Source organism: Vanessa atalanta, chromosome 16 (genome assembly GCF_905147765.1).
Source record: "Vanessa atalanta chromosome 16, ilVanAtal1.2, whole genome shotgun sequence".
NCBI classification, from domain to species: domain Eukaryota; kingdom Metazoa; phylum Arthropoda; class Insecta; order Lepidoptera; family Nymphalidae; genus Vanessa; species Vanessa atalanta.
The window spans coordinates 5,853,774-5,870,028 of NC_061886.1; the positions used below are offsets into that span (position 1 = coordinate 5,853,774).

The window sequence follows — 16,255 nt, forward strand, 5'->3', positions numbered from 1 at the left end:
GTGTCACGAACTGCTAATGTAAAGTAAGCATAGAGGAACGATACTTGTTGATAGGAATGGAACAATGAATGTTTTGTAACACAATTGCACAGGAGATGTCTTGAATGATCTGTCCCTAATCCATCAAAACTTATCTCACTAATGAGGGTCCGATGACCTTTATACGGACAAAATGCCGACCCAATTTCTCCAAATACCAGGATATTTATCCTCTTGAAATATTGCTTCATAGATGTTTAATTCGCAGTATGTATATAATAAAGTATTAGATGTGTTTATTTATTTATGTACAATAACATCATGATAAAAAATATGCAATGGAGATGAAATTAATTATACATTGGTTTTCTATATTTATATATTGTTTTATACATGGTATGTAAATATAACTTCTAGCAGAGAAGTCTTTTAATAGATAAAAAATCATAAGTAATATTGTTAAAACAAAATTTATGGTTGAAAATGGAAAAATTAAATGATTGCGATATTATTATTTTTTTGTTATATATTTTGACGAACGAGCAAATGGTCACCTGATAGTAAATGGTCACCACCGCCCTTAGACTACGGCGCTGTAAGAAATATTAACCATTCCCTTCATCGCCAATGGGAACCGCCAACTTTGGAAACTAAGATGTCCATTGTGCCTGTAGTTACATTGGCTCATTCACCCTTCAGATCGCAACACAACAAAACTGGATACTACTGTTTGGCAGTAGAATATTTGATGAGTGAGTGGTACCTACCCAGACGGACTAGCACAAAGCCCTACCACCAAGTAAATACATCAATACCAAGTAAATACATCAATACCTAGTAAATACAATAATACCCAGTAGAAAGGCCGCGCACCTCCCATGTTTGTACAATTGAGTTTATACTAACTTCAAACGACTCATGCTTCCTCCTTTGTATAATTAGTTTATTGTGTTATACGAACTAAAAAAAGTTTTTTACTATACAATCACCATCACGACATTTTAAGCTTTAATCGTTGCTAACTTATCGTCCAATAATTATAAATTGTATTTGATTTCATTGCAGTCACTATTAAAGAAAAAAGTAAAATAAGGTCAGTGGAAAATTCACAAAGCGAGCGAGGCGCCAATACCGATTGAGAAAACCGTCCGTCCTTATTAGTGATAAGGAGAAACAAAAATTGTAATTATGTCTCAAAGTATTTCTTTGGTGCTACTTTATTTTTGTATTCTGATGTATTATTAAAAAAAAAATATTCACTATTGGAGCAAAACTCCTTATTCTATCGGCTTGAAATAATAAAACATCTATTACTCTGCAAAAAAACTCGAAACTCACTGTAGAATATGAGTATGAAGTGTCAGAACGTGATATCCAACATTGACCGTAAATATTATAATATTTTTAGGATATAAGTATCAAAATGGCGTATCAGTGTAAGTCGGTTGTCAATATTTCACGTTAGATACGAGGTGAACTGAAAGGCGAAGTAAAACTCCAACAATTTTTAGAACAAAATCATAATCTTAGTATAGAAAATTCTTAAGAAAATTTACTACATAAGATATTACAACCCATGAACTTAACCAGCGTTCATTTTATAAAAAAGCTCTTTAGAAATATGTACTCTGTCGAGAAGAATACTCATTACAGCAACGAGATAAAAGTTACTGTAACTTGGTTACAAATTATAAATAATATAACAAGGACTTCTTTTTTCATTTACAGAAAGAAGCTAAAATACAATTACATTTAATACAATGCCAAAGACATTTCTAGGAATAGGATTTGTAAGAAGAAAATGTGTGAGTAGATGGATGTTTATTAGAGTTTTAAATTTATTTTTATTCTACTGTATAACGTAATAATAGATGAGCTATGATGCTAACTGCTCACTTGACTAAAACGTTAATTGTAACCAGTAATGATATGCCAAATACTGAAGATGTCTTTGTAGCTTTAATGCGTTTGTTAACTCGCGCTTAGATTCCCAAACCGTGGTACTAAAATAATTGGTGAGCTTATATTTTATTAAAGTTCAACGAAGGTCGAATTGTTAACATGAACTTTTTCTGCATTTGAATATTTCTTTTAGTATTTTTTTTTTTTTTTAAAAATAGACTAAATATGTATACAACATGTGAATGAATACTTTTTAAAAATAATAAAATATAAAATACTGAAAGTATATGTCAAAGCTTCTCTTTGCTTACAAATTCTAATTTCTAATTATGCGATGTAAGAAAATTCTCACATATCGCTAACTACAACATACTAATGACTCTAACAATGACAGCACGTATTGTTTAAAACGGTACTTCAAGTACGTCTGCAAGTTCATTACCTTGAACTGAACTTCAACTGACAAAGACTAGATAAATTTTATACAAGATGTTAAGCACTTTTTTATGTATACGAACACAAAGTAATAAAAGAAAAGTATTACTTACAAATAGCATGAAGCAGCGATGTCATGTGGGGGATAGACAAGTATTGGTGGTGATGGTACAGGGCTGGGGCTGTTCTTGCGTCTGCGCGCGCAGAATACTCCCGCCATCACAATGAGCAGTACTAAAGCTGCGCTTGCTCCGCCAAGTGCTACGAGTGCTGCTTCTGTTGGACAATTTATATTAATACATTTAGAGGCTATAAAGTATATATATGTATTAGTAACTATCAACGTTGTGTATATTTGAAAAAATATATCAGTGTAGTCAGTTTAATACGACTTTGGATATAACAACCAACGGTTTTTAACGACATAAGTAAAGGCATATGTTTGGTGTTGAATATGATCCAGTATGGAAGTACATCCGTTTATTAAAATTACTCTTTCAACGACTGGCCGCTTTTAACGATCCGATTTCACAAATTGTCCGATTACAACGACAACAAAGACGACTACGTTGAAGATGATGTGCCGCAGCCTGGCTGGGCAAGAGCTCTGAATAAAGGACAGTCCGCGGGAAGTGTAGTAGGACATATCTGACATATTTTATTGGTATATTTCATTTATTGTTCAATATTAGTATAAATAGATTTCTAAAGTGCAATTGCAGTCGAGTGCAGCCGAGATGGCCCAGTGGTTAAAATGCGTGCATCTTAATCGATGAATTGCGGGTTCGAACTCAGACAAGCACCACTGAATTTTCATGTGCTTAATTTATGTTTATAATTCATCTCGTGGTCATCGGTGAAGGAAAACATCGTGAGGAAACCTGCATGTGTCTAATGTCAACGAAATTAAGCCATATGTGTATCCACCAAACCGCATTGGAGCAGCGTGATGGAATATGCTCCAAGCCTTCTCTACAAAGGGAGAGGAGGCCTTAGCCCAGCAATGGGAAATTTACAGGGTGTTAATATTCAAGAACAATTGTGAAAAATAAATCATGCTTTCAAATTGTATACGACACTACTAAAATTATTTATGTCCTTAAGGTTGTCACTCTCATATTCGTGTAATACGGTTTAATGGATTTTAGCTTTAAATTTATATGTAATATAGGGTACGTTGCGTTGACAGCTATCTGTGGGAGCACTAACTGATTACCTTTTACTAATGAAGCTGCCTTAAAACAATGTATTATAAAATGTTTTTTTTTTTAAGTAAAATAAGATAATACTCTATATAACAGTAGTTGTATACAATCATTTACTTTACGCATTTATTAACCCACTTGGTTGTAAGGCTTTGTCCAAGCTCGTCTGGATAGGTACCACCCACACATCAGTTATTCTACCGCAAAACAACAGTAGTCAGTATTGTTGTGTTCCGGTTAGAAGCGTGAGTCAGTCAGTGTAACTACAGGTACAATGGACATAACATCTTAGTTCCTAAAGTTGGTGGCGCATTGGGATGTAAGGAATGGTTAATATTTCTTACAGCACCATTATCTATGAGCCAAACTATGCCATAAACAAAAAAAAGAAACGAATGACAATTAAATTTCTTTTATGTTTGTCAATATATGTTTCCCATTAGGTCTTATCAAGTGGAGTTAAATTAGTTTTAGTTTCACAAACTTTTCATTTTCAAACTATTAAATTCTAATATTTAAAACTCCTTAAAATTAATGTCATATCCACTTCTACTAAATACAATTGCGGTGTAATAATTTTAGTAGGTATATTATGTATACCTAAAAGAAGCTCAAGTGTAAAAATAATACCGTTAAAACACATGTCATTTCAATATGTAACGTTTTCTTTCAAAATATTCGCTCATTCAGGGCTTAATCGTAATCCCGATATCCCGAGCACTGTATTGGTCCATCATACCCACTTAACATAAATCATTTATTGCAATACTTTGTATTACTGTGTTTCTATTTGGAGGGCGAGAGAGCCAGCGTAAGTAAATGCTAAAGCAAATATTACGGTCTAATATATTAAAGGCTGGCGTAACATTGGTAATATTGTTGTTTCTACTTCTTATGCCAGTGTCAATAGACAAAGGTTTTTCGTGTTTACCATCGAGTGACGGGAGGTTAAGCCGCGTAACGTAACGCGTTACGGCGCCAGTCAGTCTGGCTTCCTTTTCTTTTACACATACGGAAGCGGTAGGCAGGCAATAATGATACTACATACCCAAACTTTTAATATATGTATTCAAGAATTGTAACTAAGAATAAAATATATTTTATAAACAATAAAATATTTTATTAATAAATAAACTTTCCTTACATTATCATATTAATAGCATAAGCTTTTCTCAAGTTGAACAATTTAAATATTAATTAGTTTAACTTAGATTAGTTTAAGTTATCAGTCTGTAGGTGGACTGGAAAATGGGCCTCCTAATGGTTAGTGGTCACAATTGCCCATAAAAATTGGTGTCATAATACAATTTTACCATTCCTTACATTCCAAACGCTTTACCAATCTCGACAACTGAGATGTCAAATCTTTTGAGTCTGTTAAACTGAGTCACACATCATTCAAACCGGAATACAACAGCCCTACAATTTTGCTGTTTGGCATTGGAATATACGGTGAATGAGTTCCACCTAGCCAGACGGGCTTTCTTAAAGGTCTACCTCTAAATATAGACTTCTATAGTAGTACCTGTATCCACGGCTTCGATGCCTTGCATGTCTCTAAAAATTGTAGTCCTCAAATAAACTTCTACCTTAAAGGGCAGCGTGATGGACTATGCCCTTACCTCTTTTAAACCGATAACAGGACCAACAGGCTGATATAACATAAAGTATCAATATTGTATTTATTATTTGTTATAATAAGGAATTTAAGTACTTTTGATGAAAATATGCAAGAATCTTGTATTTTTATCTGTTCTATAGATAAGTAAAACCTTTATGTTCAATCAAATCAATCAATCTTGAATCAAACGTTAATGTGATTCAGAAACTAGTTGATTTTTTATAGTTTTCAGTACAAAGATATTTTTTATTTTTTATTTTTTATCTTTTAAAAAATAAATCTAATCGTCTAATATTAAAAATATGGCAAATTATAAATTTCATATTTTTCCCGAGCGTATTTTTCTCAGGATGCCATTTTCAATCATTTTCGTATCTTGAACGTGCTCACAAAATAAGAGCATGACATGAAACCATCAACATTTTACGAGCCTCATTACACGATGCCCTGAAGTAGGTACCTTTATGAACATAGCCACTGACATTGTAATAGCATAGCCTTTAAAAATACTAATGTATTAAAAATATAGAATATGTATGTACATTTTAAGCATAAATTGATTATTTAAGGTTTTATTATGGCATAGCATATATGGCTTTGTGCAAGCCCGTCTGGGTAAGTACCACCCACTCATTAGATATTCGACCGCCAAACAGCAGTACTCAGTATTGTTGTGTTCCGGTTTTAACGGTTAGTGAGCCAGTGTAACTACAGGCACAAGGGACATAACATCTTAGTTCCCAAGGTTGTTGGCGCATTGGTGATATAAGGAATGGATAATATTTCTTACAGCGCCATTATCTATGGGCAGTAGTGACCACTTACCATCAGGTGACCTATTTGCGCGTCCGCCTACCGATATCATAAAAAAAAGCAGGAGTTTCACCTGATGGAAAGTGATTACCGCCATATAAATTTGAGACGGAGGGCTTGCAGGTGCGTTGCCAGCCTTTATAAATGAGTAGGCTCTTTTCTTAAAAATCACGTTGCTGTGGATTTTCAGACGTCGAGGTAATGTGGACGGAATTTAGAATCCACACGCGATCCGATCCAATCAGCATCCACGATAAATACAAAAAAATCCTCGAATCATTCCCCGTTAAAAATTTGGTAGAGGTTGCAGAGTGAACTAATATATCTTCTCAATGCTAAAGGACCGAGCCAGTTGGAAAGAGCTTGGTCGTCGACAATTCAACGTTGAATGCGGAAGCTTAAATGAGAAGAGCCGGTATTGGGGAAACTAAATACTAATTTACCCGCATGATCGGTGGTACGTAATGAAAGCCAGCTTGGTGGCGTTAAAGTCAGCAAGAATTGTAGCCGCTGCCTACCAGAATCCATAACTAATAGATCATTTGCTTAATGTCATTGATCTGAAAAAAACCAGGTGAACAGGCAGATCTTCCTTCTAATTTATAATATTAATATTATATATTGCCAATAGCCCAGTGGTTAGAGCCGAGATGGTCCAGTAGTTAGAATGCGTGCATCTTAACCGATGATTGCAGGTTCAAACCCAGGCAAGCACGACTGAATTTTAATGTGCTTAATTTGTGTTTATAATTTATGTCGTGCTCGGCGGTGAAGGAAAACATCATGAGGAAAACAACCTGCATGTGTCTAATTCCAACGAAATTCTACCACATGGGTATCCACCAACCCGCATTGGAGCAGCATGGTGGAATATGCACAAACCTTCTTCTCAAAAGGAGAGGAGGCCTTAGTCCAGCAGTGGGAAATTTACAGGCTGTTAATGTAATGTAATGTAAATATTGCCAATTATTGATATAATCTTTTTTTCTTCAAGCCAAAGCACATGTACTCAAGTTTAATAATATTCAAAGTATTTTATTATTACATGCATATTAATACTTATATAATTATAACGATGACATATTGTGAAACGTCAGCGTGAACAATGCTTCATCAAAATAAATTGCATATTCATGTTTACAGCTCGCCAATGTGTTGACTAAGAGTTACATATTCAAACATATAGTTTCGAAATTCTATTAAACTATATAATATTATTAATAATTCAATCAATTCGTAAATAATAAATAACAAATTATATTTATGTTTTAAAATTATGTACCGCAATTGTTATTAGTTATTAATAGTTATGTTATTTTTAGTTGTCGACCGCTTCGTTGTTTTAGTGGCTAGCTTATGAGTCTGCAGATCGTAACGTTCTCGGTTTAAATCATGACCGCGTGACATTTAATAATTTACTGTGATTAAATATTATCGTTTATACTAATTATTGCTTTTAATATAATTTATTGATTAGTATATGGATCACCTGATGGTATGTGGTCACTATTGATATTAGCTGTATAAGAAATATTAGTCACACCATTTTCGAGTATAGCGTCGTCAAGCTTGGAATCCGTCATGTCTATTTGCCTGTAATTATTCCTGGCTCATAGTAACACAATATATATTGCTGGTAGACGCTAAAATATGCACTCATTTAAAAGTAATCCCGATTAATTGATGAGTGGGTGATACTCTTAAAGTAGCTCTTTCAACTAAACCACAAAGTGAAATTATTTCATTCATTAAACTAGAACTATATCAAATGTTTAGGTATATTTATTTACAGTAAAAGCGAAGTTAACAAGACAGGCACTTTTTCACAATTAACGTCTTACTTGATCAAAAGCTTTTAACTTAAGTCCCTTTATAACTTATTACAAAAAAATCGAAATAAAATTTGTAGTTTGTACGTGAGTGTATTGATATAAGTTTTTAACATCTTATCTTCATTGGATTGGATAAAACACGTGTTAATAATTTACAATGTAAAGTTTATTAAATTTCTTTCAATCGTTATATATTGATATTTATCGCACATAACAGATTTTTACAAATTTCGAAACCTATAACGGGTTTGTTTTGATTTAATTTCATTGTAAACTGACCTCGTCTGTTCGAGCGTTTTACGTTTTTTTTCTTTTTTATACAGCCACAGCACCGCTCTCTAACCGGCCAGTAACTTTTAACATTAATTCTTTGTTAAATCGTATCGTAACAATTTAGTAAATTGCAATCAAGAATCCTCTTTTATTTTCTGCACATCCATAGACGTGCAGCAAATAAAAAGATATTGCGATTAATTGTTGAGTAGGGGTGGTCTCATTTTGAAAAGCTCGATGAGAACGATAATCGATCTTTAAGCTATCGTCTCATAATCACTGTGACAAAAATCGGCTTACGATATTAATATTATATAAGATTACGTCTCGTTTTAGGGCTATTTCATTTCATTTCATTTTAAGTTTTTATTGTAGTCGTTATATGTTCACAATTTTTAAGATAAGTATAATTACTAGCCGGTAAAATCATTATGATAGAACGCCTTGTTTATTTTATGTCCATTAGTCTGCCCTAATGCGGGATGTTTTTCTTTCATCAAAATATCAATTTCCGTTTTATCAATTTAAAAACCTTGATATTTAATTAAGATTCACCTGTTCTATCCGGCTTTCTTCATATTAATTATTAGCTAATTTAAAAAATATTTTATATCTCTCTTATATTTGCAATCGTTCGATGTAGATTTATGCAGCTTAGTCAAAATACAATACACAGGTACAGAAAGGGTCGAGGGTCGTCTGATTGTTTGAATTACACTAGGAGTGATAGACTCTGCGAGTGACATACCTATATGGATATAGGTATGCTAACAACAAATACCGTACTGTGGGTAAATTGTAAATAGTGCTAAATTGTGACGATTATGGTTTTAATTAATAAAGTTAGAGATTGTAATTAATTAACGAAATATATTGTGATCCTCTTTTATAATAACAGTTCACCTATAAAGCTTAGCGTTGTGTGTTACGCTAAGTTAGGTTGATTACAGATTATTTTTAAAATTATTTAAGGGAAAAAAAGAGCAAATTTACCACCTAATTGTCGCAACTATCGATTGGCACTGTAGGAAATATTAATTAGCCTGATATCGTCAATGCACCACTAAACTAAAATATTGTATTGTATTATGTATCTGTAATTAAAATGCCTTACTTATGGGCCACAAGTACCACAAGCTTCGGGATTAAAATTGACTTTCAAGAACTTCTTCATACATGATAAATGCAGCAACCATAGAATGCAAGATGTAATGTCCCTTGTGTCTGTTATTACACTGGCTCACAGACCAAGCGATAAAACAATAAGCATTTCTATTTGGCGGTATAATAACTCGTTACAGAATGTTCTACCTAATTTGGTCTGGGTTTTCTTAGTTTGATTTTACAAAGGGTTGTCTTTCAACAAATAGATATATCGTGGAGAGCTTTCAAATACTTTCTTTAAAATCACCTACTTGTATATATACGTATCAAATCTCATTAATTTCTTAGTAAAAAGGATTGTAAATCCAATTTTAAACATTATAAATAGTATAAGAATATCGACACATGAGATTTCAGTAAGTTTATTGATGTATGTAAATTGGGTCGCTAATTGCGTGGGCAGAATATAAATGCTGCATTATTATATTTGTCGCTGTACCTTATATGTATAGAAACCCATCAACGTATAGCAAGTCTATAATTCACAAATAATAAATAAATTTGCCATTGATATATGAACTAAACCTACCTCTTAGGTTGATACCATTCGCGATCGAGAATTCGGGAACCGTCCTCGCTGTTGGCGTTTGTTCTAACTTCGGACTGGGAGAAGACGACTCCAATCGTCCAAGAGGTTCGACGTTGATAACCGTTACTGGGTCATCATTTTCCAGAACTCCATAGTAGTCTCCACTCTGCTCTGATTTGTAATCTTGTTCGTAATCTAAATATTAAAAGAAAAATGTTGTTTATAAAATAGGTAGGTGGAAGAACAAATTATGTTAATAGTTCACCACCCCTTAAAGACACTGACGCTCTAGGAAGTATTAACCACTCCTTACTTCAACAATACCCACCGACCTTGGGAACTGAGATGTTATGGCCCGTATGCTTGGCTCACTAACCCTTCAAACTGGAACACAATAATACTAATTATTTCTGTTTGGCGGAAAAAATCTGATGAATAGTTACTGCCAACTATTGTGAACTAAAGTAAAAATAACAATGTACATATCCCGATTTTTTTTTAAATTAAATAATGTTTAATGTAAACTTATTTTTCTATTAATTTGCCTTATAAACTCTTATGAAAAAAAATTATAATATGTCTCAGTGTCTAGACAAATTTTGTTGAAGAATTAAAATTTATGGAAATAACTTATTTTAGTATTCATATAATCATGTGATCAGTGATTTGAAAATGGAAGATGACATAAACCGCTGTTTATTTTTGATTCATCTGTTGTAAATTGTTTTTGAAATGTTATATCTCTGTCATTCTTTAACCTGTACTTTAAGCTGACTTTCAACATGATGAGGAAAAATTATCCGTTTTTAAGCAAAAAGTAATATATACGAAAAATGAGTTCATAGATAGCACAATTTGTTTTGGGGTATAAAAAGTTAGTTTACTAGGTATTTTTCTAAAACTAGTTGTCACCAGTGGCTTCACTCACATTGTAAGGTTTGGTTGTCTAGTTTCGGTATAAAAAAGCGTATGTCCTTCCTTGGGGTTGCAGCTCAGTTCATACCAAATTTTGTCAAATTCGGTTCCGTGGTGTGGCCGTAGAAATCAACAGACAGACAGACAGACAGAGTTACTCTAGCATTTATAATATTAGCATACATCAACAATTACATTTATAAAATGAAACAAAAAAGAAGTTGAGTTTCTTTTACCGATTCTTTTCAGTTATTTTGTTTTCCGAACCGATGGATGTGTACTTTGACTATGGTTAACCAAGTGTAATGCGTCAATGCTTTCAAATTTAAATATTATAAATTTTATTTACGTATATTTATTATAAAATAATAAATTCAATAAAGGAATTTGTATTTAATTTCAATAGTTGAATTACCTATTTGTTCTACATGATATTCAATTGTTTTTAGCTCGATCTACAACTGACATTACATGCCTACTATTTCAAATCTTTTAGATATATACTAATATCAGAAATGGGAAGCTGAACCACACAACCGAATTTTAAGAGACTTGGTATGAACCTCTGCTACTTTCTAATATATAAAACCCCGTACCCGCCAAAAACTATAGCTAAAATTGCAGAAGAACAGAATAATTTCGTATAATACTGATATCCTAAGGTACGAAGGTTTCCTAAGACTAATTACTTATGCTCATTCCCACTCAAAGTTCTGGCACTGGCGGGTACTTAACCTTTACAACATCTTACTTCGTCTTTAATTAATTATCTCGTATGAATTCGAATCAAGCTCGTCCTAATTGTTTTGATCTCTCGCTTAACAGCGTTCTATCGTTCAATTTAGGAACTTAGTATTTATTCAAATGATATATACTTGGTGGTAGGGCTTTGTGCAATCCCGTTCGGATAAGTACCACCCACTCATCATATATTTCGCCGCCAAACAGGAGTATTTATTATTGTTGTGTTCCGCGCAACTAGCACACAAGCGGCATAAACAGGCAATGTATCGGTTTTATAGGCAATGAAGGTATTTTGTACCTTTCTTAACTTGTATACAATATGATTTACTTGAAAAATCAATAATACAACTGTATTACTCACTTGTATAAGGATCAATCGGGTCTATAGGGTCGATTGGTGGAGCATACCAGGGTCTTCTCGAGTATACCTTCTTACTGGTGACCGTCCGCTCTCCGTCATCAGCGTTCCGATAAACTGATGGTGACAAATTTAACATCTCTAAACATCTGATGAATCCTGTAACAAGGAAAATATTAATAAATGTAAGTAATTATTTCAACAATACGTTCAACATATTGTAGGCTGAGTTATATCTTCAGGTAAGTGTGTGTACGACGTTTAAGAAGGCTAAGAAGAAATAAATAAAAAAACCTCTTTAGATGTTGAATGAAAATATATTTCTTTGAAAATAATACACACATTGAGCCCAGATGGCCCAGTGGTTAGAAACCGTTTATCTTAATCGATGATTTCGGGTTCAAACTCAGGCAAGCACGACTGAATTTTTATGTGCTTAATTTGTGTTTATATTTCATCTCGTGCTCGGCGTTGAAGGAAAACATCATGTGAAAACCTGAATGTGTCTAATTTCAACGAAATTCTGCCACATGTGTATTCCACCAACCCGAATTGGAGCAGCGTGGTGGAATATGATCCAAAACCTTGTCCTCAAAGGGAGAGGAGGCCTTAGCCCAGCTGTGGGAAATTTACAGGCTGTTTATGAATGAATGAATACACATTTACCATTTGGGTAGGTATCACTTACTTTACTAACTTTATTAGCTTTTTCCATCTTATTAGGAATACGAGTAAGTAAAGCTATATGTTCTAGTTTGAAGGGTGCTTGAGTCAGTACCATTACATGCACTAGAGACACGTAAAATAAATTAAAGCGTTCCACACTCACCTTTCGGAGGCGTTTGCCCGTCCAAAAATTAATTAAAAACAAAATTACCCAAAAACGCATTACTTCGATATTTAGTTGTTTTATTCCTTATATATTTTTGGGATTCTTATGAGGATTTTTTGTAATGACGAATTCAACTTCGTAATTTTAAATACAGTAAATTGATTTAAAATAAGAACACATTTCGACAAAAAATCGATTCTGAAGAAATGAAAAGTGTGTTACTAGAAAAATTTTTTATTATGCGATTCCGAGAAGTTTAAAATAAGAATTTATGCATTTTTTTTACGACACTAGTACCAAGTCACTAGTACCAGCTAGTAATGTCAAAAAGTTACTTTATATAAAAATTAGAATGAATGAACTGTTGGCTAAAGTTTATTCATTCTAGTTAGTTAATTTTTACTTTTTCCCCGGAAAATTCTAACTGTAATAGTACAGAGAAGGTCTATTATGTGTCTCAAGGCGCGTCTTAACTGAATTTACTTCTAAAACTTTCACCACGGAGACAAATCCATTATGCAATCGTGTTAAAAAACTTAACATTTATCTAACTTGTGATTTTTAGTATTACATTATATAGTTACAAGGAGAAATTAAATATATTTATATAAAAGATTTGATATTTACCAAATTTAAAACTACAAACACGGTCGTGAAATTTCTATACGAAAGTGATATGCTGTATCGACTGTGATAATTATGAATAAGGCTTATAATTTTACTCCATAAAACATATATTACTTGGTGGTAGGGTTTTGTGCAAGCCCGTCTGAGTAGGTACCACCCATTCATCAGATATTCTACCGCCAAATAACAGTACTCTGTATCTGAAGGGTGAGTGAGCCAGTATAATCACAGACACAAGGGACATAACATCTTAGTTCCCGAGGTTGGTGGCGCATAGGTGATGTAAGGAATGGTTAATATTACTTACAGCGCCTTTGTCTATGGGCGGTGGTGACCACTTACCACCAGGTGGCCATGTGCTCGTCCGCCAACCAATGCTATAAAAAATATATAATTACTAGGTGAATACCCGGTTTCTCCCGGGTAAAACAAGTAAAACTAACCAAATACGGTTTTTCATTTATTAATAATTTATTTTGAATAAGTTACCATTGAGTTTACCGTAACCCTGCACGAAGTTATTATTTGAAACACACTTTCTGAATCCACCCGTAAACGTCGAACATGGCCGCCCGTTGAACTTGATATCAATGAATATTAAATTGAAATAACTCAAATGTTACGGATATATGTCGTCGACTTAAAATAATTATTTTTTAACGATCGATTAATGTGGATAGGTTGCGGTCAAGTCTATCGTATACCTGTACGAAATTATTAATAAAGATATAGATGATAAAAAGCGTGGAATTAGCGTTCGTTAAATAAACAAATAATTACTTAATTGCATATCGTTTACAATATCTATTTTATTTAATAAAAGAAAAAGAGTAACAATTGAGTCACAAATGCTTCTAAAGTGCTTTTAAACCCTACTTTAATATAGTACCTTAAGATATATTTGTTTGTTTATCTTAAAGAAATAAACCATTTTATTCAAAATTCCAATTGACGTAATTTTTTGCGAGAATTATTTATTAGCGACGTCTCACACATTTTGTACTCACACATTTTTTTTATTGTTATAGTTGTAGCTCCAGAGACATACGTCTCTTTGATCTTATCTTTAATTTTTTTTTTTTTTTTTGTTCCTGATCTTATCACCAGGCATCATAATTTAAGTTTGAGGATATTTGAAATATAAATTTCTGTCAATATAAGTACCTGTTTGCATAGATTCCAGACTATATCTTTAAGAAGGTAGATAATTAAGGGATACGTAAAAGCTTGTTTAAATATGACATATTCTAATGTTAGCATTTAATCAAACGAATCGTTGCTACAATTTATCAAAGTAAAAAAATATTTCTATTTCCAGGTCCTCGAAGCAATTTGCTTAACTCATCAGTCCATCAATTTCACAGACGTCACTGTTCAAGCGATAAATAATCTCTTTTTCCAGTTTTTTTTTTATCATTTTCCAATTATATCATACAAACACATTTTTTTAAAATTACCTTTGGAAATCACATCAATCAACTATTTAAAACACCGTATCTACAGCAAGTTATACATTATATTTTGTGATTAATAAGCGGTTTTATTCAAATAGACAGGCTGGCTGACAAGTGGTTTATGATGGCTAATGGCTATTACTGTCTATAGACTTGACTTAGATCACTAAATACAGCGCCAACTGCTTTGGGAATTAACATGTTATCTCCCCTATCTTTGTAGTTACACTAACTCACTCTTATATATTAATAGGTACATGAGTGATGAGCAATCGCTATTGTGTTAAAAAGAAAACAAAAATTGTTCTGTTTAAAAAAAACACAGTATTTAAAACTGCATACAATAACAGTGAAATCTTTTGGTAAACTATTTTTTTATTTTAATAAAACTATCAAGGACTTATTTCAATCTATTAGATAATTATAAAAATAGAGCTTTTTATCTCGAATTATATTGTATCCTAAGCGTATCCTATTTTAAATACTACATTAATTTAATCAAAAATAAAATTTAGAAATGTAATATTAACGAAATAATGTTTGGGTATTAATTTTTGAAGCCTATAATGGCGTTATAACGAATTGTACATTCGGCCTCGGGTGAGATACGCAATATTCAGTCAGTACGTGACAGAATAGCCGAGCATTTTGACAAACTATTCGGTCTGATTAATTAAAGTGATAGTTTTAGATATGATACGACAGATCATTTTATAAAATAAATATTTATTCATTTTAAACACACCAGACGTGTTCAAATACAGCAAGGGAATATAAATACAAATACAACTACAAATACGAAAATCGCAGAATATATATCACATTATACACAAATAAAAGAACATAAATATCCGTCTTTCACATCGCTTTTTTATCTGAAATTACTGCATCTACAAAGTAATTTACTAAAACATTACATATCTGAACTAAAATATATTTTAATAGTTAGCAAATTGCTGCCTCTTAGAGGCTTAATTAAAACGAATGTTAACTGTTTTATATAAATAAGTAGCTTCAATTCTATTGTAGCGTGCAAGGATTAATTATTATCGAATGCGATAAATACACAATTATTTAATTCTAATTTTAAATATTCGGTATTCGAATATAAAATATGAATAGAATACATAATACTGTGAAGTGAAGTATCGAAATTTAAGATAATACGCTATTTTCTTATGTGTATCCTCTAAATGATATATCGAGTATGCCTTAGTATATATATATTTCGAGTTCATGTCTCAAATCGTGTTTTATTATAGTAAAGCTTAAAACATTTATATTTGTATTTTTTTATATAAAAAATGAGATAAATAAAAATTCATGACTGTCTATAAAACATAAAAAAAAATAATTAAAAATAGAACTTCAGTAACAGATAAAAATATAGCCGGGAAAAAAAATTATGCATAGACTTAAATCGTGTGTTTTTGGAATAAAGTTTGAAAATAATTATAAATAATTATTTTTGGTTTTTCTTTTATTTGTGATTAAAATTAACGTTACTAACAGCGATGTCTTTTAAATTCATTCGTACACACAAACCGCTCAAATCGTGACATCGGTGCTGAA

At 32.4% G+C, this 16,255-nt stretch overlaps 1 protein-coding gene across 2 annotated transcripts in view; it reads right to left on the reverse strand.

Moving 5' to 3' along the window:
* Positions 1-16,255, reverse strand: part of LOC125069915 (synaptotagmin-15-like) — a 75,796-nt gene that overhangs the window by 47,139 nt on the left and 12,402 nt on the right. For both annotated transcript variants that reach the window (XM_047679531.1, XM_047679530.1), the window contains exons 2-4: positions 11,774-11,929; positions 9,754-9,948; positions 2,430-2,592 (exon numbers count right to left, since the gene is read on the reverse strand). In XM_047679531.1, coding sequence (XP_047535487.1) covers positions 2,430-2,592; positions 9,754-9,948; positions 11,774-11,909 — 494 coding nt within the window. In that variant the 5' untranslated portion in view covers positions 11,910-11,929. The remainder of the gene's footprint in view (positions 1-2,429; positions 2,593-9,753; positions 9,949-11,773; positions 11,930-16,255) is intronic.